Source organism: Aulonocara stuartgranti (assembly GCF_965226115.1).
Source record: "Aulonocara stuartgranti genome assembly, chromosome: 12".
Lineage (NCBI taxonomy): Eukaryota > Metazoa > Chordata > Actinopteri > Cichliformes > Cichlidae > Aulonocara > Aulonocara stuartgranti.
Window position 1 is genome coordinate 3,707,050 of NC_138948.1, and position 26,551 is coordinate 3,733,600.

At 43.3% G+C, this 26,551-nt stretch overlaps 1 protein-coding gene across 6 annotated transcripts in view; it reads left to right on the plus strand.

The window, feature by feature from the left end:
• The window catches only part of wdfy3 (WD repeat and FYVE domain containing 3), a 126,172-nt gene that overhangs the window by 84,706 nt on the left and 14,915 nt on the right, over positions 1 to 26,551 (plus strand). For 4 of the 6 annotated variants that reach the window (XM_082556057.1, XM_082556053.1, XM_082556054.1 and 1 more), the window contains 24 exons: positions 859 to 1,090; positions 1,308 to 1,468; positions 2,862 to 2,973; positions 3,059 to 3,249; positions 4,230 to 4,382; positions 4,692 to 4,769; positions 4,921 to 5,078; positions 5,167 to 5,261; positions 5,393 to 5,513; positions 6,619 to 6,836; positions 8,986 to 9,182; positions 9,994 to 10,128; positions 10,709 to 10,888; positions 11,344 to 11,577; positions 11,675 to 11,774; positions 12,706 to 12,866; positions 14,296 to 14,525; positions 15,647 to 15,756; positions 16,405 to 16,587; positions 19,134 to 19,291; positions 19,393 to 19,470; positions 20,257 to 20,487; positions 24,736 to 24,904; positions 25,105 to 25,268. In XM_082556057.1, coding sequence (XP_082412183.1) covers positions 859 to 1,090; positions 1,308 to 1,468; positions 2,862 to 2,973; positions 3,059 to 3,249; positions 4,230 to 4,382; positions 4,692 to 4,769; positions 4,921 to 5,078; positions 5,167 to 5,261; positions 5,393 to 5,513; positions 6,619 to 6,836; positions 8,986 to 9,182; positions 9,994 to 10,128; positions 10,709 to 10,888; positions 11,344 to 11,577; positions 11,675 to 11,774; positions 12,706 to 12,866; positions 14,296 to 14,525; positions 15,647 to 15,756; positions 16,405 to 16,587; positions 19,134 to 19,291; positions 19,393 to 19,470; positions 20,257 to 20,487; positions 24,736 to 24,904; positions 25,105 to 25,268 — 3,849 coding nt within the window. The remainder of the gene's footprint in view (positions 1 to 858; positions 1,091 to 1,307; positions 1,469 to 2,861; positions 2,974 to 3,058; positions 3,250 to 4,229; positions 4,383 to 4,691; positions 4,770 to 4,920; positions 5,079 to 5,166; positions 5,262 to 5,392; positions 5,514 to 6,618; positions 6,837 to 8,985; positions 9,183 to 9,993; positions 10,129 to 10,708; positions 10,889 to 11,343; positions 11,578 to 11,674; positions 11,775 to 12,705; positions 12,867 to 14,295; positions 14,526 to 15,646; positions 15,757 to 16,404; positions 16,588 to 19,133; positions 19,292 to 19,392; positions 19,471 to 20,256; positions 20,488 to 24,735; positions 24,905 to 25,104; positions 25,269 to 26,551) is intronic. The other 2 variants (XM_082556055.1, XM_082556056.1) reach the window with 1 other exon arrangement.

Below are 26,551 nucleotides of genomic sequence, written 5' to 3' on the forward strand. Positions count from 1 at the left end.
GTCTCTTCACCACAGCGAACCGGTGCAGCATCCGCATCACTGCAGACGCTGCAGCAATCAATCTGCCAGTCTCCTGTTCAACTGTCCCCTCCCCTCGTGAACGAGACCCCCAGATACCTCCTCCTCTGCTTAGTTTAGAACTGTTAGCAGTAAGCTAAATAATAACTATTTCTGCTTGTTTTCACTGTGCCTGTGACGTGTTTAGAACATAAACGCACATCTGAGCTGTTAAAATCCAGGAGCTGATAGGTCAACTCGATTATTTATCAGCTCCATCCAGCCATTTAATTCATCACTGACGTAAATAGGTAATGCATGCATATTCAATTAGCCTGCTTCCCCAAAGAAAAGGACACAAAAGGAGTTATCAGAGCAAACTATCAACTCATCAGTCTCTGACTCACACTGACAAAAGACAAACGCAGGAGTAAATCATGTGTGTCTGTGCACTGACCCAGCAGAGAATATTAACTGATAAAATCATCAGAGCCCTTGATCTATGATGTTTTTAAGTTCTGTTCCCTGAAATATAGACTTGATGATTATTTAATCCTGTCAGAGGGGACAGCATACGGGACCGGTTCCCAATTAAGTGGGTTCAAACTTCAACTGTGCATATAATTGAAATGAGTTTGTGTATCTCACATGCTCTGAAGCTCTGTTGTGATCTGAGCCAATAAACAAGTCAAATGTAAGTCATTTCTCTTTGTAGTCTCTGAAGTTTGTGGCGGGCTACGTCTGCATTTCATAGCACAAAAAACTGTCTGAGAACATGAATGTGTCAGCTCAGTCGTATTTCTGCATATCTTATAGAAATCCCTCTTTTGAGTCATTACCTTCACCTTTCCTCTTCTCCAGCTTCACTACATCCACAGCGCTCCAGGCGGCTCCAGCTCCACCAACCCTCCTGTCGTCAGTACTGTTTATGGGTACATAGGGACACCCCCTGCCCAGCGCCAGCTCTCCAGCCTGGTGTGGCGTCTTGGGCCTACCCACTTCCTGGAGGAGTTCCTACCTGCCGCCAGCGTCGCTGCCATTTATGAGCTTGGACCCAACTACGTGGGCAGCTTTCAGGCCGTCTACCTCCCCTGTGAGTGGACCACCAGACCTCGACGTACAGTCTGCAGACCTGCTTTTAACCAGGCTCCAAATCCTTGCTCTACTTTAATGCTTTTCTTTAGTTTTGTTCTGTCATTTAACCACCTTGCATCACTTCTTTTCTCCCAGCGTTCATCCATACATGGCTCCTCTTTTTTTTTTTTAATTTTTACTCACTTTTTACCTTCTCCATTTTTCCCTTCCTGCAGGTAAGGACTCCAAGGCGGAGGTAGCGCCGGCCTCTCCGGTGGTGCTGGTGCCAGAGGAGAAGGTGTCTTTCAGTCTGTATGCGCTCTCTGTGTTGACTCTCACTGTGGCCAAAATCAGGAAAAGCTACAACAAACTGGACAGCAAAGCCATCGCCAAACAGGTCAGACGCACGACTTCGCAAGGAATTAAAAGTCACTGCTTTAATGTTGTTGTCACCACAGGTTTGTCTGCTAAATGGAAATCTTACTGTCAGATATTCTGTCAAAGTTTCATTGAAGAATCTATTATTTCCGTTACAGTAACCTTTAAGCCGTAACTCTAAATTCAGTTTTCTATTGAAGTGTGCAGCACACTGGCTGAGATGACATCATCCTGGCTGACGTAACCGACTGAAAAAAGAAACCTGTCTTCTCCCTCTGCTACTGTGCCATGTGGTGACGTGTTTACCCTTAGCACAAGTGTAACGTTTGCAGAGAGGAAAGACTTTGAAGTTAATAAATAATTAAATACAAGCAGAAAAACTCCAAATTGAGGTCCAAAGTGTAAACACACATATAAGCTGTTTTCACACATGGATTTGAGACTATTTCAGGATTGTTAGATTGGGGCATTTTCCACAGACGTCCTTTTCGCAGCAGGGAATCACCTGCTTTGCATGACTTCGTGTTACATGAAGTACTCCATTACATCGGACACATGCACCCTGTCTAGGAAACTTCTAGGAAAGTATAGGGCTGCTGTGCATATCTGGAAATGGCTATGGATGTGCATTCACACACTTAATGGTTTGCAAAGGTCAATTTCATTTTTCAACAGAAAACTCAAGTCCATTGCATTTAAATGATGCATTTAAAGCAAGTAGCACACACAGTCCCACCACGAGTGTGTGTTGGAGCTCCAGATGAGCTCTGTGTTATCTCTTTCTCCACACTTGTCACTTTCCCAGCCTGCCCGTCTCTCCTGCTCCGTCTCCCGCAGCAACTCACAGGAAGTGAAGTGCAGAGAATTACAGAGGCAGCAATTCTGCAGCAGAGACCTGTCACAGAGTAGGAAGACACTCACTCACTGTGCAGAGGGGAACGAAAATAAGTTGTTGTCCTCTCATGCAGCATTATTACGTCCCTCTTAGCAAACTAAGCATAGTGTTTGGGTCTTTCACACCCTCTCACTTGGCTAAACATGGGTGTCATGTTGAGAGAAATAAAACTCCATAAATACACAATTATTCTAAATGCCAATGTTGCATAATGCTGTTTTTACCTTCCCCGAATTAACTGAAAGAATCCAATATTTCATTTCAGCTCAGTAAAGCTTTTGATCAGATCTTGGTGCAAGACTGCAGCGTCTAACAGTAAAACATTCTTACTCATAGACAAACATCCACAGCAACAAACGTTTGACTAACAAATGAGGAAATGGTGCAAAGTTGTGTGAAAGCGGCTCTGACGAAGTAGAGAGTTTAAAAGTAACCGTCGAGTTGCCGTCTGGAGACATACTTGAGGTGTGTGTGTGTGTGTTTTTAATTTCTGTCATTTCTTTTCCATCTTCTTCAGCTCGCCGTGTCCTCTCATGAAAATGCCACTCCAGTAAAACTGATTCACAATGCCGCCGGTCACCTTAATGGTCCCGCACGCACCATCGGAGCTGCTGTGATTGGATATTTAGGTAAACCAAATCTGCGCGACTCAGAATACCAAACGCTGTTCTCTAGTGGATGAAAACTCACTTGTTCTCTTTCTCCCTCCGTCAGGTGTTCGTGCATTCGTGCCCAAACCTGTGGCCACCAACCTGCAGTATGTGGGAGGGGCAGCGGCCATTTTGGGTCTGGTTGCCATGGCGTCAGATGTGGAGGGACTGTATGCGGCTGTCAAGGCTTTAGTGTGTGTTGTAAAAAGCAACCCGCTGGCCAGTAAGGAGATGGAGCGCATCAAAGGTTACCAGGTAAGTTATTAAAACTTAAATTAAAAGTTTTAGTTACATTTCCAGGATAATTACTGAGTTTTTCTAAAAAATTGCCATCCAAACATTCGTAAATTGGGACGCAAGGCATTCGCTTCTCTCACATTTAAACACTGTAGTGTTTAAATGAATAGTGCGATTTGCACAGCATTTATTCACACACGTGGTGTGTGAATAAATGCTCTCCGTTGTACTTTAATGGTGTTGCTTCTACTTTTCTAAATTTGTTTACAAAATGCTCATTTGTCCGAGTGATGGGAGAAGGAAGCGGGAGATCGACAGACGATTGCTGCGGCAGCTGCAGTGATGCGGACGCTGTACCGATCCGTCGTGGCGAAGAGAGAGCTGTGTAACAGCGAAGCTCTCTATTTAACAGTTGATCCATGTCCCTACCCTCACCTATGGTTACGAGATGTGGGTAGTGACCGAAAGAACAAGATCGCGGAAATGAGCTTCCTCCGAAGGGTGGCTGGCCTCTCGCTTAGAGATAGGGTGAGGAGCTCAGCCATCCGGGAGAGGCTCAGAGTAGAGCCGCTGCTCCTCCACATCGAAAGGAGCCAGTTAAGGTGGTTCGCTGGGTGAGGTGTTTTAGGCATGTCCCACTGGCAGGAGCCCCAGGGCAGACCCAGGACACGCTGGAGAGATTATATCTCTTGACTGGCCTGGGAACGCCTTGGTGCTTCTTGGAGGAGGTGGCTGGGGAGAGGGAGGTCTGGGCTTTTCTGCTTAGGCTGCTGCCCCCACAACCCGGCCCCAGATAAGCGGAAGATGGATGGATGCTCATTTGTCTCCAGTTACATATTTTTTGAACGTGTTTCTGTGTCAGACTAAGCACAGACTACTGTTAGTGACAGTGTGATTAATGTGAATATGACCCAGCAATGAGTTCACAGACTGAAAGCCAAGTTTAAGTCTGTACACAAAGACAAGTAAATGCGTATTTGTTTTGTCTTCGTCTTTAGTTGCTGGCTATGCTCCTAAAGAAGAAGCGCTCGCTGCTAAACAGCCACATCCTCCACCTCACCTTCTCTCTGGTGGGAACAGTTGACAGCGGCCACGAAACCTCCATCATCCCCAACTCCACGGCCTTCCAGGACCTACTGTGTGACTTTGAGGTGAGTGTTTACAGGGCCCGTTGACCCATAATGCTTGTGAGCCAACTGAAATAAGGACATTAGTGTGCAGCTGTCAAAGAAAGCTTGCCTATTTAGCATTGATAAAAGTCTTGTTCCACTTAAACCCGTCTCGGCTAATAAAACGGAGAGTTTGCAGGTATATTTTTGCATTTGTTAGAACAGGAAAGGGAAAAAAAGTGTTTTTTTGATGTTGAAGTGTTAAGGAACTGAGCTACTCTGTGCCAGAAGTTTGTGCTGCCAGAAATGAGTTGTGCGGCAGGGTCTGAGTCTGCTCCGTCTGCTCCTCAGGTTTGGCTGCACGCTCCCTACGAGCTCCATCTGTCTCTGTTCGAGCACTTCATTGAACTGCTGACAGAATCCAGGCAAGTGTCAGAAGGAAGTTTCCCTGAACAAGAAACAGATCACATGAAGAATAAAATGACTTTTATTTTTTTGTAACTGCTGATTGGCACAATTATTTTCATTTTAACGTGAAAGCGTCTCACTGTGTGTTTTGCTGACTGTGTCGAATAGTGAGGCGGCTAAAAATGCTAAACTCCTGAGAGAGTTTCAGCTCATCCCACGACTGCTGCTCACCCTGAGAGACACCACGCTGTCCCAGCCCACTGTCGCCGCCATCAGCAACGTGCTCAGTCTGCTGCTGCAAGGCTTCCCCAACCCGTACGACCTGCTGCGGTAAGAACGCGCTCGTGTAGCCGCTACGTGAACGTCGGTGATGATGATCCATGCCAGTGCAGCATAAGACCGTTTGCTGTCTCCACAGGTTCGGCCAGTTCATCTCCTCCACTCTTCCCACATTTGCCGTGTGTGAGAAGTTTGTTGTCATGGAAATCAATAATGAGGAGAAGATAGACGGAGGTATGAGTGATATTAGTGTTGATCTGACTTCTTGCACCTCTATCCTAAATAACGTGTGGCCAAAAGTATATGGTCAGTGCTTGACTGTTTTTCTATCCTTAATAAATATGAAACATTTGGTGCATCTGCAGGAAATGATGATGACTTTGGTGGCCTCCTATCAGCAAACCTCATTCTGCTGAGAAATCGACTGCTGGACAGCCTTCTTAAACTGCTTTTCACCACGAAAGAGAAGTGCACAGTTAATGCCCAGTAAGACACCGCTCTCCTCCAGACGTTGTATAGATTAAAAAAATAGCAGTTAGAGCCATGCCACGTTGAACTAGAGAAGTAAAGTTATGCTTGTAGCTTAATGACCATCCACAGACTGCAGGGGTACAGACACACATATCTGCTAATAATAATTCCTAACTAACATACTCTGATTTCACTCTGGAGCACAGAGCTCTGGGATCGTCTGTTGGTAGAATTAACTTCTCTTTAAGCCACATTATTTTAATAAATAGGCAGCAACACAAACATGGTCGCAAACTCCAGTTTAGTGATTCTGGTTAGCGTAGTTAACGCCTAACAGGCAGATACAGCCGCCTGTGTCAGCATTTACCATCTATCATAGCTGCCATAATTCTAACGTTATAACTTTAAACCTTAATAGTCTTAAAAAGATGTTTTATTTAAAAATAATAATAAATGAAATCACCCCATGCAGTTGTTGTGAAGATCGAAATTAGCTACAGAGATTAAATCTGTTTGTGCAGTAGGCTGTTAGCATGCTTACTTATTTGTGTAAAGTTGGGTACATAAATGGTCAAAAAAAGATCTGCTGCTCATTCATCACTTCCTGCCTCAAAGCGCAGAGACTGCAACAGTGAAAACACTTTTATATGGTCTGAGCTTGGAGGCACCCCAAGTGGGCAGTTGAGGAACTGCAGTTTGCAAACTAAGCCAACTAGCATTTTTAATTTTTCTAGCCTTGGGTGTTGTTATTTGCTCCTTCTGTCATATCTGCTCATCCTGAAAGCTTCAAGTTAAAATGCAAACTCTCAGGCTGTCTATTTATTTTGAAAACTATGAATAATCAATCATAAAAGCGCCACACAACATTATTCTTGTTCTTTGATCTTTTAAAGACTTTTATCATTAAAAAGCTATTTAGCTCCAGTTATTACTGGAATATGGCTCAACTTGACTCAAATAATGGCAATATGCCCAGCGGCTGACAGAGATGGAGATTATAATGACACTGGTTGATATAATGAGCAAGCAGAAGCAGAAATATTGACAAAGTATTTAAAATGTTGTGAAAAGAACTGATATTAAAGTAACAGTAAACCTGCAAAACTTTTTCTCCCTGCAGGGCGTGTGAGGAGCTGGTGCGAACGCTGGGCTTTGATTGGCTCCTGATGTTCATGGAAGAACATCTCCACTCCACCACAGTGACGGCAGCTCTGTGGATCCTGGTGGTGCTGCTGTCCAATCAGTCGATCCTCAACCGCTTCAAAGAGGGCCTGTGCGGAGGAGGCTGGCTGGACCACACCGACTCCGTCCTGACCAATAAGATCGGCACAGTGCTGGGTGAGTGCAGCAGCGTGGGTTCGCTGTCATCGCAGCACAAAATTGGAGCTGAGAGGCTGGATTTGGTTAACATTAGGCACTCGCCTTTGAGGGATGTGTGCGTGTATTAGCTCCAGACGTTCAAACCTGTAAGCACCCGCTCTTAGAACAGTCACAAGTAAGAAATCGTGATTTCCAAGGTAAATACTGTATGTTGTAACATGGCTCAGCAGACGCCTCTCCTCATTCTGGCAACGCTTTCCGTCGGAGTTGGCCTTCGTTCAGCAAACAGAGAGCTGCACAGTTTGTGCGCCGAACAGCCAAGGGTTGGTTCTCTCATTTTCACCCTCCCGCTCTCCCCTGCTGCTGCATCATGCCATAGTTCCTTTTGAACTTAGTGGTTTTCAACCTTCTCATTGCTCAGGCGTAAAAACCATTCTGATTCTTCAAAACTGGATTTACCAGCCTGGAATAATTTCAGATGTTGATGTTTGCTTTAATATTTCCATAAAACTTCTGTCTAGAGCAGGGAGATATGGCCAAAAATATTTATCACGATATAGATTTGAAAATTTGCGATAACGATATAACTGACGATATAATTGATGCGAGACAAAATGCAACTCCACAACTTTGCTAGCGCAAAAAAACCCCATCCATGTATTTTCACTTAAACAAGCAGCTGTTTTATGTGCATTAAACCTATATAAACATATCCTGAGCATAACCACGTATAATATCCACTGAAGTTAAAACGAGGTGCTTTGCAACATTAAACTGCAGTGTGCCAAATAAAAAAGTCAAATATGTATTTTCAGACCATAAGGTGCACGGGATTATAAGACACATTAAGCGAAACAAAGCAGTCAGATGAATCAAACTTTATTAAACTCATTCTTCTTGCTTCCTCCACTTCTGTACCATTGATTCATTAATGCTGTATTCTATCACAGCTGCTCTATTCCCATGTTGTTGCAGTATATTAATCACTAACCTCGTATTGTGGATGGATTGTCTCAGTTGTTCTTCTGACTGAAGTTTGGTCCGTTTACAGCATCCTGCCATGCGACTGTATTTGTCTCTAACCATCAGGAACCTTCACGTTAACTTTTATCGAGTGGAAAAGTGTTAGTGTTCGTCCTCCAGCTTCACTGTTTATGTTATGCTAACATAGCTGAGTCGCTAGCGATCACGTAGCACATCATTATATACCAGCTAGCCCAACTTAAGTAACTTTATAAACGTCACTGCTGTTTAGTTTCCTGTCTTCATTTATGTTGGAAGTGATAGCAGAGCTGTACGTTTAAATTTTTTCAGAAATCTCTCAGTCAGAACATGCAATATCATGCTGAGGTAACTAGCGAGCTAACTTCCGCTAACCTCCTGCTAACTTCTAACTCCGTTAAATGTAATAAATTCTGTTTTCATGGATGCCTGGATGCTAAACTTCATAGTTACACCTGGTAAAGCAGCAATGCTGATCGTTTTATTAAAGATGAAAGAATTTAGACAGTTTTTAACTCTCAGTGACGCTGCAGTGTTCGTTTGACTTTGGGACCTGAACGATCTGACGGACAAACACCAAACCAGTTCCACATCACTGAAGTGGCACTATTTTCACAAACCTATTCTGGTTCATCCGTTTCACTCAACGATCCGCCTTCTCCATTCTCATTCTCCGTTGCCGCCATGCTTTTTCGGCCATGTGTGTATGAAAACAAAGGCACTGCGCATGCACGTTTTACCCATATTCTATCGCGATATGGGAACGGTATAATATGGCCCAGCCCTACTTCGGTCTTTTATTTGTATTTATTACACCATAACACTCCTGCAAACATCCAGGTTGAGAACCATTGCTTTAGCTCTGGAAACTCCCCATTAGAGACTTGCTCTAACAGAATGAGCGCTATCAGGTAGAAGTCCTTAGTTTTATTCAGATTTGGAGTTTTTCTTTTAGTGTAACAAATCTGTTTGGCTTTGATTGATTGTGTTAGTTTAGTCCTGGATTTTTACTGCAGCCATCTCCTTCATAGCTTTGCTTCATTAAACCCAAAAGTGGGCACTACACCTGCATGTAGAGCTGCCTACAGGTGCAGTAGTCATAGGGTGCCACCCTTTTACCTTTGTGCTTTATTTTTAACATTCACTCTCTCAACTTTCTTTTTAGGATTCAACGTGGGTCGCAGTGCCGGCGGGCGCTCCACATTGCGGGAGATCAACCGGGACGCTTGCCATTTCCCAGGATTCCCTGTTCTGCAGACACTGCTGCCCAAACACACCAACGTACCCGAACTCTACTTCCTGCTCATGGCTCTCTTCCTGCAGCAGCCTGTCATCGAGCTCCCAGACAGCCTGCAGGTACATGTTAGTATACCCAACCTTCTTTAATAATAATAACTAAACACGTTTGTTAGCCTCAGGGCTTAAAGTGGACCTATGCTGCTCATTTCCAGCTCCAGATTTGTATTCTTGGACTTTTTAGAGTCCCTGCACCTTCAAGTCAGAGTACAGTGTCAGTGAATTGAGGATTCTTGGAGTCGCTGCTCAGGACTTCATTGAATTCATTGAAGAAGCACTTCAAAGTCTGAGGCCGTGTTTCTCAGACAGAAAAAGGTGGTGGAGGGTTAGATTGAGATTATGTCTCTGGGCCTTTGGAAGGCCTCGTTGTCCCCCCAGAAGAGCTTGAGGTGGGCAGGGAGAGGGAAGTCTGAGCATCTCTGCTTAGACGGTTGCCCCTTTAACCCGAACTCGGATAACCATCACAGGCTGGATAGACCGACTCTTTAGGGAACTTTGCACGATTCACAGTTCAGAATTATCCTTATTTATCTCATACTTGGCCATGGAGTACCCCCTCAGGTCATCCACTCTGCAGTTATGCATTTTATATCTTACCAGTGGGACCCAGCCAACAGTGAGAGGACCAGTGCTTTGAATCAGCCGGCCCTCTGTTGCCCCACCGACCTCCTGTTCAAACAGAAGGTTTACAGAGCTAAGACAGCAGAAGCAACACAGGGATTACCACGCTGAATGAGGAAGAGCATAATGGGTTCACTTTTAAACCTGAATTTGACCTGTCAAACCAGCTAATGAATAAATACAAAAGTGGACTCGTTTAATTAGATTTACATGTATCTGTGTGACCCAAACCCAGTGTCTGTGTTTGTTCTCTCAGTTTGATCTGGACTCTATCTGGACCTTCATCTTTGGCGTGCCGGCATCCAGTGGGACGGTGGTGGCCTCCATCCATAGCGTTTGTACTGAGGCTGCTTTCCTGCTGCTGGCCATGCTGCGCAGCATGCTTAACCTGGTGAGAACCTCTAAACCTTCAGACGCGTTGGTTTCTTGATTTTTTTTATTTTTTTGGTCATTTCCTGCTTCCTCTACAGTAGCACATGCTCTAAATAAGTGTTTTACCAATGTAGTTTCCTAAACACGAACATTAATCTGCAGCCAGTTTCACAAAGCTTGTTTTTTGTGTAAAGACAGTGGAAGATTGCACAGCGATTTCTACTTGACTACAAAAAGCTTTTGGGATAATTGTTGAACCTTTTTAAGCCATTATTTGCTCATTAAATTCAAGGCCCTTTTCATAGAAGTGCATGTTTTAACAGTTCCTAACAGCAAGCTTGAAAAGCACTCACATGTGATTATGATCAGTCTGGATTCTGTGAAGGTTTTTCTTCTAATCTCCCGTCACCTTTAGCGCGCTCATCCCCTGCATGAGAAGCTTCACTAGACCGCCCGTGGGCTTAGTGTCAATAACTGCTCTGAAAAGACTTTTTATTTATTTTTTGCATCAGTCTGAGATTTGAACTGTTAAACTGCTGAGACTTTAATGGAAATTCTTCTCCAGGTTTCATTGCGTTGCATCTTTTGTCTCTTTCCAGCCTTGGCAGTCAGAGGAGGAAGGTTCCTGGCTCAGGGAGTACCCAGTCACACTCATGCAGTTCTTTAGATACCTTTACCACAACGTGTCCGACCTTGCACCAATGTGGCACAGCCCAGAGTTCCTCTGTGCCCTGGCAGCCGCTGTCTTTCCCTTCAACATCAGACCGTACTCTGAGATGGTAAGTCTGTCCTTTATTTTTTCACTTAAGCAACTCGAAATAGAAATTAAATTCTGCACAAGGGAAGAACTTGCAGTGAAAATAATCTTGACCTAAAATTGCTCCAATATCTAACTAGTAGCGTTTCATCTTCCTCTCCACAAAAATGTAGAGTTTAATTTGCTGTGATCACACGTTCTGATTTGTAGTCCCATCAACACACAACAGGTACGCTGTAAATATCCCTTCAGGCTCAGTAAAACTGTAACTTATTGCCCTTCTGAGCCATGGGCCCTCTTATCTTGCTCTCCAGTTTGTTTCCTCACAATAAAAGGTGTTTGGGGACAGCTGCAGTGTGCTAGCCTTTGAATTAAGATGTATGGCTAAGATTTCCACAAGTCAGAGCAGCAAGAACTTGGAGGAAACAATGATCTGTTCATGAAAGATGATCTTGATAAAGGTCACATTCTTTGTAGGTCAGTGATTTGGACGATGAAGCGAGTTCTCCCACCGAAGAGTTCAAGGCCTTCACTGGGGACTCTGGCATGAACCGCAGCCAGTCTGAATACTGCAACGTGGGCTCCAAGACGTCCCTGACCAACCACCCGGCCAAAAAATATGTCTTTGACTTCATGAGGGTTCTGATCATGGACAACCTCTGCATGACCCCAGCCAGCAAGCAGACACCCATCATTGATATGCTGCTGGAGGTAAGAACACAGACATGAACCCACATTCCAGATGCATGGATAGGAAACACTCTAACATGGCTGTTGCTTACTTTTCCCTTTATGTTGGTTTTTTCAGGCTTCCCCGGAGCGCTCCACCAGGACTCAGCAGAAGGAGTTTCAGTCCAACATCCTGGACAGCGTCATGGAGCATCTACTGGCTGCTGATGTCCTTCTAGGTCAGCAGACTAAAGTTTTGGTTCCTTCTCTCACCTCCAAACTAGAGGCAGGGGTGTAATGTATCATCACTATCACTGATGGCATTTTCTCACCTATTTCCCTGGAGTCTACAGTTAGTTCGGACACCCTGCTCATTAGGTCCATTCTTATTGCTTAAATCCTGCTCTTGTACATAAGCATGCTGCAGGACAGCTTAACTCTTTCTTTGGCTTTGAACAAAACTGTGATGGAGGCATCATGAGTCAGCAAATCACAATGTGAAGGCCGGAGATCTGCAAGCACCTTCAGGAGTTTCTGTTGTGCTTAGAGTATCGTCCTGCATCTATCTGAGGAAGAAAAGAAAATCTGTGCGCTTCAAAAAATGTGAGACAGCAAAAATCATCTCACTTACCTTTCTTTGTTTCCTTAGTAGAACACAAAATAATCAATAAAACCCATATTCCTGTCACACTGTTCTGCTAAATCTCAAAGGTAATATCTGTTTGCAGAGGCGTGAGATGCTTAGTTTTGTTCAATCATGTAATGCATTTTTAAAAAGCTGCTGTTTTTACACTCGAACAGTTTCTACTGTAATGAGGGGGAAACGCTTGCAGCGTGAGGCCTCCTTACTCCTGGAAATACAGACCAGCGCGACGCCCGCTCATGTCCTGTGTATTCACCAGGCATGCACTTCCTCTATTCTCGTATGGGACCAATCAGAAGTCACACAGACTTTGAGCTGCGTAGCTGGCAGGTGTAACCAGGTTTTCACTTGCACCTCCATCAGGCAGTGTCAGTGAGCTCATAGTTAATAAAAACTAAGGGTGAAAAAATGTTAACTGAAATAATAAAAACCAGAGAGCCTTCTTAAACTCTTTTTCCTATTTTGGTGGTATTCACCATCATAATCTGGAAACCCTCTAACAGATGTGTGACTGACTCTCTCTCCAGGCGAAGATGCCTCGTTGCCCCTCAGCAGCGGGGGCAGTTATCAGATTTTGGTCAACAACGTCTTCTACTTCACCCAGCGGGTGGTGGACAAGCTGTGGCAGGGCATGTTCAACAAGGACTCCAAGCTGGTGGTGGACTTCATCGTGCAGCTCATTGGACAGGTACAAGCAAAATGACCTCAGGCTGTTTTTGGTCAGCTGATGGTCCAAAATGTAGATTCACCCAAATAAATCCAGTGTTTTCAGATGTTATACAAACGGAAAGTCTCTGTCTGTCTAAGGCAGCGTACGTCCTCCCTTTATGTACTCACATTGTGTAGCTGGAGGCACTAGTATTTTGTCTGGTTTGTACACACATTTAATAGTCATTAGATTCACAAACACAGCATAATGTAAATCCTGTATTGTTGGGAGCAGCCTGCATTGTCAGACTGACATTTTCCTGAAGAGGCCGGAGGCAGAGAGACGGCGTCTGTGACGCCTGAACTGGAATAAGAAGGAAAACAGTCCTTTAGTCGTCTTGCAGTTAATGCAACCAGTGCAAAGTGATGCTGGAGCAAATCAGATAGACGGGGTCCTGCAGGCCTCATTTTTGTATGAGATGGGCACAGAATGAGATTTGGCTGCTGAGGTGTGTTTCTTATATTTGCTGCTTATTAGATTCAGTTTCTTTGTTTTGTTATTCTAAATAAGGGTTGCAGTGGTACCCCATGCGTATGCTTACATGGAAATGCTTTTAGCAACGTATTAAAATGAGTCGTGCATGGACTTTGTCTTCCCTTTTTTGCGGTGGTTTGTGTACACATTGCTGTGCAGCTGAGAAGATAAGCAGATTATTTTCAGTAATTCATTTTTCGAGCCATAATGCAGTCCCTGAATCCTGGAAATATCCCTCAGTGGATTCGATGGCCATCCATTTCATCCTGAGGCGCACAGTTTGGAACTGGAATATATTTGTTATTGATTTCGTCAGTCATTTTGAAATGTACCCACTTTCTACTCAGTTTTCTCTGGAGTAACTCCAGCTGGAGTTGCTCCTTAACAAAGTGGTCGATTAAAAGGAAAAGATGTGTGATGGGTGGCACGGTGTGGTACTTCCTGCAGGTGTGTGAGTGAACACCAGGTGCTCCAGTTTATTCCAACAGTCCCAAATGTATTTGTCTGTAAGACTAGAAAAGAGGTTTTCTATGTAAATAATATTCATTTTCAATTTTTAAGACTTCTTCTGTTTCGGGCTTAAAACTGGTTTTCTCACAGTTTTGCTTTAACACAAAACAGGAAGCTCCAAAATCTGGAGCGTACTGTTAGAGCACACTTGAGTATGAACATGCAGAGTATTGATTTAAAGTCTAAACACATGTTTATAAATAGCAGACTTTTCAAATAAGGCCCTTTGAGGCCCTTAAGCAGCATTCCAATACTAAAGCTACGTTCACAATCCTCTGCATTCCTAACTCAGTGTAGCCCCGTTACAAACACAAATCTCCTCCTGCAGAAATATTTCGTCAGCAGCTTTATTCACATGCACTTCATAGCATTAAACAGCCATAACTGCTTCTCGCTTGTTTTCCTCCCGCTCCAAATTCTCCAGTCTAAGAGGCGTTCGCAGGGACTTTCTCTCGACACTATCTACCACTGTCTGAACCGGACGGTGCTCTACCAGCTCTGCCGACCCCACAAGACGGTAGCACAGCAGGTGGCCCTGCTGGATGCCCTGCGGGTCCTGACCGTCAACCGCAACCTGGTGCTCGGGCCAGGCAACCACGACCAGGACTTTGTGGCCTGCCTAGCTCACTGCTTCATCTGCCTGCACAGCGGGAGGTACGTTCTTTACATGGAGGCTGCTGTAGGCTTTTTACTTTGATTAATAGCAACAGACTATAGAAGTGCATCTATCACACCAGCAGGTGCTGTGTGTGTAGACACTCTGATATTGATTATTCATACGTTGAACTAAATTTTCTTTCCTGTATCATTCTTTCAATATGTATTAGGCTGAGTAATAATATACTTCAGTGGTAAATCCTGTAAAGAAAAAGGTCAAAAGTAATAATATTCTTGGGTTGTAAACACACATATAGATGAGATGCATTAAGACATGTTAATGAAGGGCTTTAGTGAAATGTTTCTTTGCCAGTTTGTTGCGCTGATTGCTTTATCTGTGCTGCCGTAGCTCTTAAAGCTGTGCTGGTTGTGGCCACTGTGCACAGATGGTACTTTATTTGGATGCTTTGATTTAAAAGCTGGTTTTTGTTTTAAATAAACTGTAAATAGGAGTGTTTAGCATGTTTTCAGAATCACACTTAAAGGTGTTCAACAGATTTCATAGTGCAGAAGAGCTCTGGATTGTCCACGTCCTGATAAAACAGAAGAGCTAGGCATGGAATAAATAATCAACAAACACGTTTTCTATGGTTATGTCACAACTTCTGTTTGCAAAGGACAATGATGTAAAGGGTTAGAAAACAGAAAAAACACAAATCATTGTCCTTTTTTTTCTGCACAGAAGACAGAAGAAAAGTTTGCATCGTGTGTTTATTTTGTTTACTGTTTTGCCGTTCTTGTAGTTAAACTCGGTGAGATTATCTGAGTCTCCCTCGCAGGAATGTTTGTATAACTAATTACCGCCAGGTCACACCTCCTTATGTTTATTTTCTGAAACCTGGACTTTGTCAGGTTTGCTCACATGCTGGTGGATTGTGATAGCAGGGGATGTATCTGGTTCTGGGGAAAAAAACAACATTTCTTTCCTCACACAGCAGCAGGTGTGGACAGACTGGATGTCCAGCCATGTGGTGAACACAACCTTCTCTAACACAGCGCTGTGTTTGACTGCAGAGATCAGACCTGTTTGCCGTGGAGAAGCCAAATAATCAAACCCTCCTCTCAGTTCTATGCAGGGCAGCATGGTACTCAGCTCCTGTGTGTGTGTTTGTGTGCAGTAGTGTGGACGGCTTCGGTTTGGAGGCGGAGGCCAGGATGACGACCTGGCACGTCATGATGCCCGCGGAGAACGAGTCTGACACCACGCACAGCCACGACGTCAGCGAGGGTGAGACAGATTCGTGTGTTTAAGTGTGTTTGACTGCGTGCAGAGCCACTCTGACCCTGATGACCTCTGCCCAGATACTGTTGTCACTTTCTTGTGTGGCACATCCTCTATATAACAGAATAACTTCAGTTTATTTACACTTTATAAATCATTTAGGCCCAGCTATGATTAACAGTGATTTGGAGTATTTAAATGACAAGCAAAACAGATGATCATGAACAGTTAAAGATACACAATAGAAATTAGAGGATACGAGAAAATGCGAGGAGTGCAAAAATAACCCGAGTGGTTTAGAGATCTGTCTGAAAGAGCGACGTCTCCTGCAGTTGTTTTACCATCAATCAGTCCCCTCACTCGTAATTTTAAAGTCCAATGAGTTTGTTCTTGCCTTAGAAACACTCGTCTTCATATATCAGCTGTGAAAATAACCCAGAAAGTCGCTGAGGTGTAACGCTTGTATTTTTGTATGTTGTGGTGCGGCATGTGCTTAGATGTTCTGTTCTGTGCTTGTGGGGGAGGTGAATGTGGGTGAATTACAGACAGAGATGGAGGGAGAGCTTAATGAATATTTTATGTGTTGCAAAGGAATTTTACAACTGCTCTGCACAAAAACAGACAGGAAAACTCATTATCGTGGTTCCTCTGCAGGGCGGCAGCTCCTGCTGAAGGCGGTGAACCGTGTGTGGACGGAGCTGATGCACAGCAAGCGCCAGATGCTGGAGGACATCTTCAAAGTGTCTCTGCCCTGCAATGACAGAGGACACGTGGACATCGCCACAGCCCGTCCCGCTTTGGAAGAGCCGGCCCTGAAGAGCTGGCAGAACCACCTGGGTCAGTAACACTGTGAAAAACACATGCAGAGGAATAAGCACGCAGTCTTTCTGCTCCCTACTTTAGCTCACTTTTTGTTTTTCTCTGCTTTGAGTAGCTGAGTGTTGCTCATGCAACCTTGAGATAACTAGGTCAGCCTCTTTTTGTTTGACAAAATAAAGTAAGCCCCTGCAGACAGAGCTTGTTATTTTCTGATCTGCTGTCTTTTTAGCTAAGCTATTGCTTATGTAAGCAGATTGGTAAATGACTGTCATCCACCAGCCAAGTTTTGACTGGTCTGCTGATTAGTGATGGGTCGTTCGCGAACGAAATGGCTCTTAGAGGTGAACGACGCGAGCCGGCTCCTTATCGCGAGCCGTCACGTGGGTTTTTTTTTTTTTTTTTCTCTCAGCCTCTCTCTCCCACTTTTTTCCCGCTTCACTCTGCACGCGAGCCTTGTGCTTTACGCTGGGCAGAGGGGGGAGGGGCGGTAGTTACACTCAGTAGCACAGGAACAGAGCCAGAGAGAGAGAAAGAGAGGCAGGGACAACAACATTAGAAAGGTATAGTAATCATCCACAACTATTTTCGGTTGCAGATGATAAAGGATTGAGAAAGTTTATTCATGCAGGTCCATATGACAGAGAATATGCATGTTCTTTTTGTTTTCATATTATAATTTATATTTAATTGTGTTGTGGTTTGCAGTGTTTTGTGTTCTTTTCACTTTAAATTTGTGAAAGGAAAAAGCTGAAAATTTAAATAGTTAAAAGTTGAAATGTGAATAGTTGATTTTTGTATTATATGATTTATTTATTACATTTTATGTGGAGTGAATAAATAAAAGTATATTTACGGTGGCCCCTAGAGACAAAGCACATACAAACTTCAAATCACGTACGAACTCTGAAGCATGTACAAACTCCAAAACACGTACAAACTCCAAAACACGTACAAACTCCAAAACACGTAAAAACACGTACAAACTCCGAAGCACGTAAAAACTCAGAAGCACATAAAAACTCAAAACACGTACAAAAGACAACAGAAGTGCTCCAGGATGCTGGGCGCAGTGTTGAGCCTTTGTTATCTTGTGGCTACACAAGCCAGCAAGTACCAACGACCGGATTTGGTGTGTGGTAATAACAGGTAAATGAACTTTTTTTTAAATTATTTGAATATATATATGAGTGCCTGTGTATAAATACACAAACAATACACACATGCTTTCAATTGTGTAATTTAAGTGATCTAGTAGCTCTGCTTTGGAAGTTCAGTTCATGCTAGAAATGTGTTTTGGAGTTTGTACGTGTTTTGTCTCTAGGGGCCACCGCATATATTTATATATAAACATATATAAATAAAACCACTTGTTTTTACGTTAGTAATTCCTTTTGTGCATAATTTTATATTATTGTTAATAATAAATTAGTTAAAGCAACAAAACAACCTGAAGAGCCGGTTCGGAGCCGAAAGAGCCGGCTCTTTTTAGTGAGCCGAACCGAAAGAGCCGGCTCTTTCTAGTGAGCCGAACCGAAAGAGCCGGATCTCTAAAAAGAGCCGGAAATCCCATCACTACTGCTGATCCAGGCTCTTTGGCAGGCAACCAGATGTTGTTAGAAGTTCTCTTTGAATTTGTAGAAAAGGCCCTAAGATGTTTTTCCTTTGCTAAGCACTTATGAAATATCTGTGGTAGAAGGAGCATTATTTTTGAGAGAAGATATGATTAAATTAAAATTTGTAAATACTTGTTCTGTCTCACAAAATCCCCTTTACCTTCTGTGTTAGTTAAATCTTGGAGACATCCCGAGTAAGTTGTGCTCTTGCTGGGAAAGCTGAACTTCTGCATCACAGAGCTGTGGTTGTGAAACATGCCCAAAACTGTGAACCCACAGCAGATCAAAGTAGTTCAGACTTTTCAGATTTTCTACAGTTATTGTCGAACATCTGTTTTGTGTAGAAGAAGAGAAACCTCTGCTTTTCACTGGCTTCAGTGCAGGTCAGGCCTCAGCCCCACAGACTGAGAGAGAGAGGAAAATGTGTATTCAGGAACCAGCTGGTGAGTGGTTGTTGGAGGTTGTCGGCAGTCAGTGGGTGAAAGAAGTGGCTAAGAAGTCTACAGTGCTGCACCAGAAACCTCGTGCAAGGACTTTGTTTGCCACAGTTGCCTGTATTTTGCATGGAAGACACAGACTTATCCGCAAACACTTGCAGGCTGCTCACTGTAGTGTGGCAGTGAAGCTGTGGAAAGTGTGGTGCAACTTTTACTTTGAAGGCAAACGTTCTCCGTTACCAATTTGAGTCTGATTTTTTTTTTTTTGTGGGCAGCTGCAGTCATCAAACTGAGGAAGGAGATTTTTGTTGCATCATTCCTATCAGGGAATGTGCATTTTTCCTTTGGAGCACAGAGACTAAGCACGAATTTTACAGATTAACTTAAGTAATAAAATTGCATTAACACCCTCTGTCATCGACTTACATGTTTTCTTTTACTGTAAACAGCAGACTGTTAAGATAACCACAAGGTTAAAAAAACTGAATGTACTTTTCTCTTTTCTGCCAATCAGTTCATGAGAAAAAGTACATCAGTCGTGGGGAAGCAGTGGCACCAGCGACTCAGTCCAAACTGTCCAGAGTCAGCAGCGGCTTCGGCCTCTCCAAGCTGACCGGCGTCCGGCGCAACAAGAAGGAGAACAGCCTGAATAAGAACAGCCTGTCTGCACAGGTACACGGAAAACAACAAGCACACATACACACGATTTCTTACTTACGTGTACTCTCTGAGTCTGAGCGCTTCAAATACAGGCTTGTATTTCTGGTCCACAGGAGACTTTCCAGTGGATGTTCACACACATCGCTGTTGTCCGGGACTTGGTGGCCATGCAGTACAAGGAATATCAAGAGGTAGTGCATCTCATCTCCCATTAAGGTTGCATACAAAATGTAAGGTGCAGTAACTCCTAGGCTACTGAATAAATAAATGACAGTGTTTCATATGGAAACGAGTTCAGATGTAAGTTTTGTTTTGGATTTCTCTTCAGCTAGTTTTCACAGGTGATTTTCTTCTTGTAGTTTTTGTTTTTACTTTATTGTTTTCACAGTTTGTGTCTGTCTTTTCAGTTATTGCACAATGAGCAACTTACAAAGTTCAGAACAGCTGTAAAAAGTTGTGACTCACAGCCACGCTGCCCTCCTGTTCTCAGTAAACATTCAGCAGATGTGCTTGTTGTAAAGGCAAATGTGATGAAAAACTAAAACTGAAGGCTTTAAGTTATTTTATTAGTTTCTGTAAATGCACAAACACATCGAATTTAGCTATAACAGCCTTGCACTCATGCTTGCTAGTGTTTGTACTCATCCTGGATGGTTTTAAGCTGTGATCACACAGATCCTGCATCCATACATGTGGTTACCAGGTGGGAACTTTCTGTTGGTCCTGTGCAAAAGTTAAGAACAACTTTGCACAAAGTTTATTTTTGTAAAGTTTCCTTAAGTTATTTCTGTGATCAGCGTCAGCACAAACCAGTGTGCTCTAACAGTGCAGTCTGATGTGACTGCAGGACCACACAGAAACTCTGGACGGCTACATTTCACAGCCCAGTGTTGCAGTCGTGACATTTATAATTCATAGCAGTATTTTTTCAAGTGACTCACCGCACTCTTGCTTCGTCCATCCTCTCCGTCTCGCAGCGGCAGCAGAATGCCCTCAAGTACGTGACGGAGGAGTGGGCATCCATCGAATACGAGCTGCTGCGTGAACGAGGCCTCTGGGGCCCGCCAATCGGCTCCCACTTGGACAAGTTTATGCTGGAAATGACGGAGGGGCCCTGCCGAATGAGGAAGAAGATGGTCCGCAATGACATGTTTTACATCCACTACCCGTACGTCCCAGAGACGGAGACCAACACCAACTCAGCACAGGTACTCTGCTTTAAATCGGCATTCACACGTTCCCACAAACCCCTCCAGAACTTTAGCAGATATGAAAGGACTCGTGGTAAATATTCATTTGAGGAATGACATTAGCAAGACGAATTAAAATCTAAACTGCACCTTTTTTACACCCAGGAGAAAACCTCTGGCTCCATAATATCTCAGTTTTCTCCAGTTTAATTACGAGACAGAGATGCAAATTAAATATGACAATACCGTAAAGAGAGGCATGCAGCCAGTGTAATGTCGCCCATGGTTTGTGTTTCTATTTATAAGCCTGAGGTTAAGCGTTTAGACTGTCGCTGTCAACAAACTACTGACTGTAATACTATCGAGAAAGTGTTGGGGTCATAAATCAAATGTGCAGTAAAGTCATTTTTTAAATAGACTTAAATACTTGGTTTAAAGCACGTCAGCATTTTCTTCCCTTTTTAAATCCAAAGGTTACATTTACATACACAAAAAGACCTGGGGCACCTACACACTACACCGACAGGAGTGCCTCTGCCATGGAAACCCATACCATGAAGCTCCCTGAGCAGGTTTGGAGTTACTGGGATCCTCTCCACACAGACACCATTGATGTAGATCAGGGGTGGGGAACTCCAGGCCTCGAGGGCCGGTGTCCTGCAGGTCTTAGATGTGTCCTTGAACCAACACAGCTGATCTAAATGGTTAAATTACCCCCTCAACATGTCCTGAAGTTCTCCAGAGGCCTGGTAATGAACTAATCATGTGATTCAGGCGTGTTGACCCAGGGTGATCTAAAACCTGCAGGACACCGGCACTCGAGGCCTGGAGTTCCCACCCCTGATGTAGATAAACATTTTCCCGTTTCTACTTTTGTTGCTCCCGCCCCAAACACATCTGGCGAATGAGACAGACTGAACATTCTCACTTGGTTTCTTGGTTTGTAGTGAAGTGTTTTGGTTCGTGTGTAGTTTGAATTTTTCTCTGTGTGGAAACAAATAAAATAACAGGGAAAAGCCAAAAGTTTACAAACTGATCAACTGATTCAGATCAGAATAAACTATAGGTGTGAAAACACCCATACTTCCAGACGTTCACCGACAGTAGTGCAAGTCCATGTCCACAAATTCAACAAGTGTGTCAACTAAGCAGCCGAAAGCATAACAAAGGACACCAAAGTCACAGTGAGCTACACTGTGACAGCATGAAATGCAGCCAAAGTGAAACAATATCAAAGAGAAGAGGCTGAAACTGAATCTCACAGTTGGACTGGCACGAGCATTTGTTTGAACACATGGCAAAGAAAGTATTTTAAGCATTTTCAATAAAACATGGCAAAGAAATCCAGTTTGTTTCTTTTTGAATTGAATTGAAAATGTCCTTCTTGGTGTCTGTAACTTCAGCCAATCCCCTGCAGAGCAGCAAACACTCCTTAAATAGAGCTGTAGGATGAGCTCATCGCTTCCCTGTGAGGCAGTGACACAGCCGGTGGCTCACTCTCCCTATCACTGAGACACATTTAGCTTTGTTTGCTCTACAAACAATCCCTCCTCTCTGTTTGCTCGCGGGTGCCTCTCTCCACTCCACAATAATTTATTTGGTCATGAAGATTCAGAGAACGCTTCAGGGATTCCCAGTTTTTTGTTTTGTTTTTAACTTTTTTCTGTTTCAACATTCAAGCTTTGAGTTGACTGGCTTGGTGTGACCCTCAAAAGATGAAATCATCCAGCAGTGCTCAAATGGAAACTACGCGCATAAAAAACAAACCTCCCTGTTCCTGAGGATGCCCTTTAGGAGTTCAGATTAAGAGTTCATGAACACTTTATGAAGAGTCTCCTTTGATGCCTTCTGGAAAGAATTTAATTAAGTCCAAATTCCCCGCGGCTTGGTTGCTAATGTATAATTTAATCATGCTCGAGGAGCAGTTGCAGCTTGATAAAGCCCCGTTCTTGTGCCATGGACTTGAATACCATTGCTTGCCGTTTTCACTTTAAGCGTTGGAGCTCATTTGTTTTGGCTTGCCTGCCTTGTTTGGCCATTATTGGAGGACACGCCCCCCACACTGAAGATTTTTCCATTTGATTCCACTTAAATGTTCTTGTTAGGAACAACCAAAAACACATAAAGCTAATTTAATGACCCCGTGGTTTAATTTAGTTCACTTCTCATTAGACAGTTCCAGTTCACAACAACAGTCATCTCAAGTTGTTTTATATAGCGAGGCGCAGCCTCTACAGTACACAGAGAACCCTAACAGTTAGACCATCACTATGAGCAGCGTGTGGTGGCAGTGGAAAAGAAGAACTCCCTTTTAACAGGAAAAACCTCCAACAGATCGTCACAGTTGAGTGTGAGAGGACAAAGAAGAGAAAGGACATCAGGGAGGAAAAAGCTAAACTTTAACTAGAAAAACACATTTTTCAGTGCTCTGCAGTAAAATTCCAGCATTCCTGTCCTTTCCTGTCCTCTTTGGTAAATGGTAAATGGCCTGTATTTATATAGCGCTTTACTAGTCCCTAAGGACCCCAAAGCGCTTTACATATCCAGTCATCCACCCATTCACACACACATTCACACACTGGTGATGGCAGCTACATTGTAGCCACAGCCACCCTGGGGCGCACTGACAGAGGCGAGGCTGCCGGACACTGGCGCCACCGGGCCCTCTGACCACCACCAGTAGGCAACGGGTGAAGTGTCTTGCCCAAGGACACAACGACCGAGACTGTCCAAGCCGGGGCTCGAACCGGCAACCTTCCGATTACAAGGCGAACTCCCAACTCTTGAGCCACAATCGCCCTCTTTAGTAACATATAATAAAAAATAATCAGTGAAAAAAAATAAATAGAAAATTAAGTCAAAATTTCAGTCTTTTATATTCACTACTAGTGAAAACTTTGGACACACCTTCTCATTTAATGGTTTTTCTTTATTTTTACTACTTTCTTCACTGTAGATACAAACTTAAGACATCAAATATATGAAGCAAGATATATGCAATTATGTAGCAAAGAAAACAATTGATAAATAACTTTAAATGTGTTTTATATTTAAGATTCCCCAAAGTAGCCACGCTTTCCTTTGCTTCTACAAACCCTCGACTTTCTCACAATGAGCTTCATGATGTCGTCACCTGAAATGGTTTCACGTCACAGCTGTGCCTGTCAGGCTTCATTTGTGGAGTTTCTCGCCTTCTTAATGAAGTTGGTACCATCAGTCGTGTTGTGCAGACGTCTAGAAGTCCCTATTTGACAAATGTTAGAATTTATATTATGGCAGGAACCAGTCAGCTAAGTAAAGAGAAACAACAGTTCATCATTACTTTAAGAAGTTCAAGGTCAGTCAGTCCAGAAAATTGCTAAAACTTTGAATGTGAATGTAAATAATCATGAAAATAAAGAAAAACCATTAAATGTGAAGCTGGTCGTGTATCTCACATGAATGGTGCTGAATTAGCCCCTCTGTAGTTGTACGTATGGTTGGAATAGAAGAAGCCACTAACTTTGAATGGATGATAAAACTCGACCAAACACACACTTTTCAATTATTTCTTCCACTATTTTCTTCTTTTTTACATATTGATGTGACATAAAAAAATTAGAAGAGAAACAGCAAAAAAACTATAAATCTGCCATATCAATGCTTTGACAAAAGGAAACATAAACTTCCTTTGCAAAAGTTCTGGTGTTGAAATTTGGCTCAAATTTGGACTCAAACCTTGTAAATATTTCTCCCAATTAAAATCTAAAAATGTTCTTTTTTTACATTTAATTAGCCTCTCCAGACTTTGTGGTCATGCCAAAATGTGGTCCAGGGGATGCGCAGTACCAGGAACTACCACAAAGGTGACTCGGGCAGATATTCAAATGCCCACCTGTGTGTCTGTGGACAGGGTGTGACAACATGAATAACATGGTACCAGTGCATTTGGCTTTAACTCTGGGAGTGGAAGAATGAAGCAGGCTGCCTGTGGGTGTGAAATCTGAAATACAGCACAGGCTGAACCACGTCACCACTTCACTGCGCTATTGCAGCAAGTTTCTGCCCTGTGTGATGCTCCTCTCACTGAAATTCTTGCAGCGTCACGCAGGAGCCGTGCAAGGCATCGTCAATATATCGACCTTTTATTTTGATCCATAGAATATAAAGATGAAGAATAACTAACTGAAGCATGTGTTTTGACGCTGACAAAGCCAAATTTTTTAAGTCTAATCAAAGTTGAGTCATGCAGTGCTACATGGTCTCACCTCCTCCTCTCCTCCCCAGAAACCTCTGCGTTACCGCCGCGCCATCAGCTACGACAGTAAGGAGTATTTCATGCGTTTGCTGTCCGGAAACCCCGGCATGTACCAGCACTCTGTAGAGCACAGCACCGAGGGAGAGACCACGCACCAAGAGCTGGAGCACGGAGAGGACACCATCGCTAAAGTCAAAGGTAAAGAGACGGCACTGTGGCACTGATGCTGTTAGACGTAGAGTAAGATTCAGAGAAATCCTCATTTGGCCTTCCTTTCTAGTGTTTCATCTTCTGAATGGATTCAGGAGTTCTGTCCTTCTCTGTGGGCTGATTCGTTTCTATCTTAAGTAAGGAGGTGTTGCCTGTATGTAACACTGTGTTTGCACTGTGCTCCTCAGGCCTGGTGAAGGCTCCACTGAAGAGGTCTCGGTCCACAGCGGACGGTGCAGATGAGGACAGTCAGGACCAGCTTCAGGAGCAGCTATTAGAGTCAGGAGGCCCCGAAGAGGAGCAGAAGACTGACAACACGTCCCTGCTGAGACTCCTGGAGGAGGGAGAGAAGGTCAGTCCGATGGAAGCACATAGATATGACTGGATAATTAACATAGTAGTAGAATCATAGTGTTTTACACCTGAGCGATTCCTGTGCTGCAGGTGGCGCATTTCAGCCAAATACACTGTTCAGTATTGACTGGGAACTTTGTGACGATTCATCAAATGATTGCACATAGTTGTTGCAGAATTGTGACACGGTGTCTTTAGCGAGTTTGGACTGGACATGTTTTCCCATTTCTCCAGTTTGTGCAGGAACATCTAATCTTGCTGCAGCAGTCAGATTTTTTCGCTTTGGCTAGTTGGCAGCGTGTGACAGAGAACTTTGGTTGTCTTTCCAATTCCTTTGCTTTACAGTCACACACGAGCAAACTGCATCTTAGATTTCTAAAGTTTTAGATTTCAAGTTTCACGTCCTCTGTTATTGACTTTATTTATGTGATGAGGTATTGCACTGCGTGTCCAGTCCCAGGATCTCATCTGATAAAAAGACCTTTTAAACAACACACACACACACACACACACACACACACACAGTATAAAAGATATAACCTCCAGGTCTGAAAAGTGCCTTGAACCTGCATTCTTCCTGATGGACAGCAGGGGGCAGCCTCCCTGGTCCAAAAACAAGTGTGAATGTATAGCTCTATAGACTCGTGTTTGCTAATACCTCAGCAGCACCTTAATATTGAGTTTACTTCATGAACTATGGTTCCTTTTAGAGTGAAGTAGATGATAAAGCAGGTTAGGATTTAGGGCATGCCCACCTGGTGAATGACTGCCCTCTCACTGCCACGTTTCTCAGGCAGATCTCACTCATCGTTATCCAGTTTGAAAACACCAAGATGATGTGACGGTGGCTACCGCCGTCTTTTATATACAGTCTGTGAGCACACTACAAAATTATTCCTGGGACTTGTAGTTTTTAAGATATATTTAAGTATATATAAGCATACATAAGTAGTTGGATGAATCAGCTTTACTTTCAGGCACATGACATTTTCATCTATTTTCATCGCAAATTATTGTTTTGTTTTGTTTTTTGTTAACCTTAAAGTAAGAAGGCATCTGTTAAAGCTTTAAACTCCCTGCTTGATGTTACTGAAATATTGTGAGACCAAGGATCATTCCCACAGGAGTGACACTTGTGCAGGATTGTTTTATGTAGTATTTCTTGTCAAGGAGAACAAGCGTAAATGCATGTGCTACCTCGACGTATTGTTTCCTAGCGTTGAAGTTTATTTATAGCCGGGCATATCGGTAATTCTGTGACCTGCATTTTAAAATTCCAGG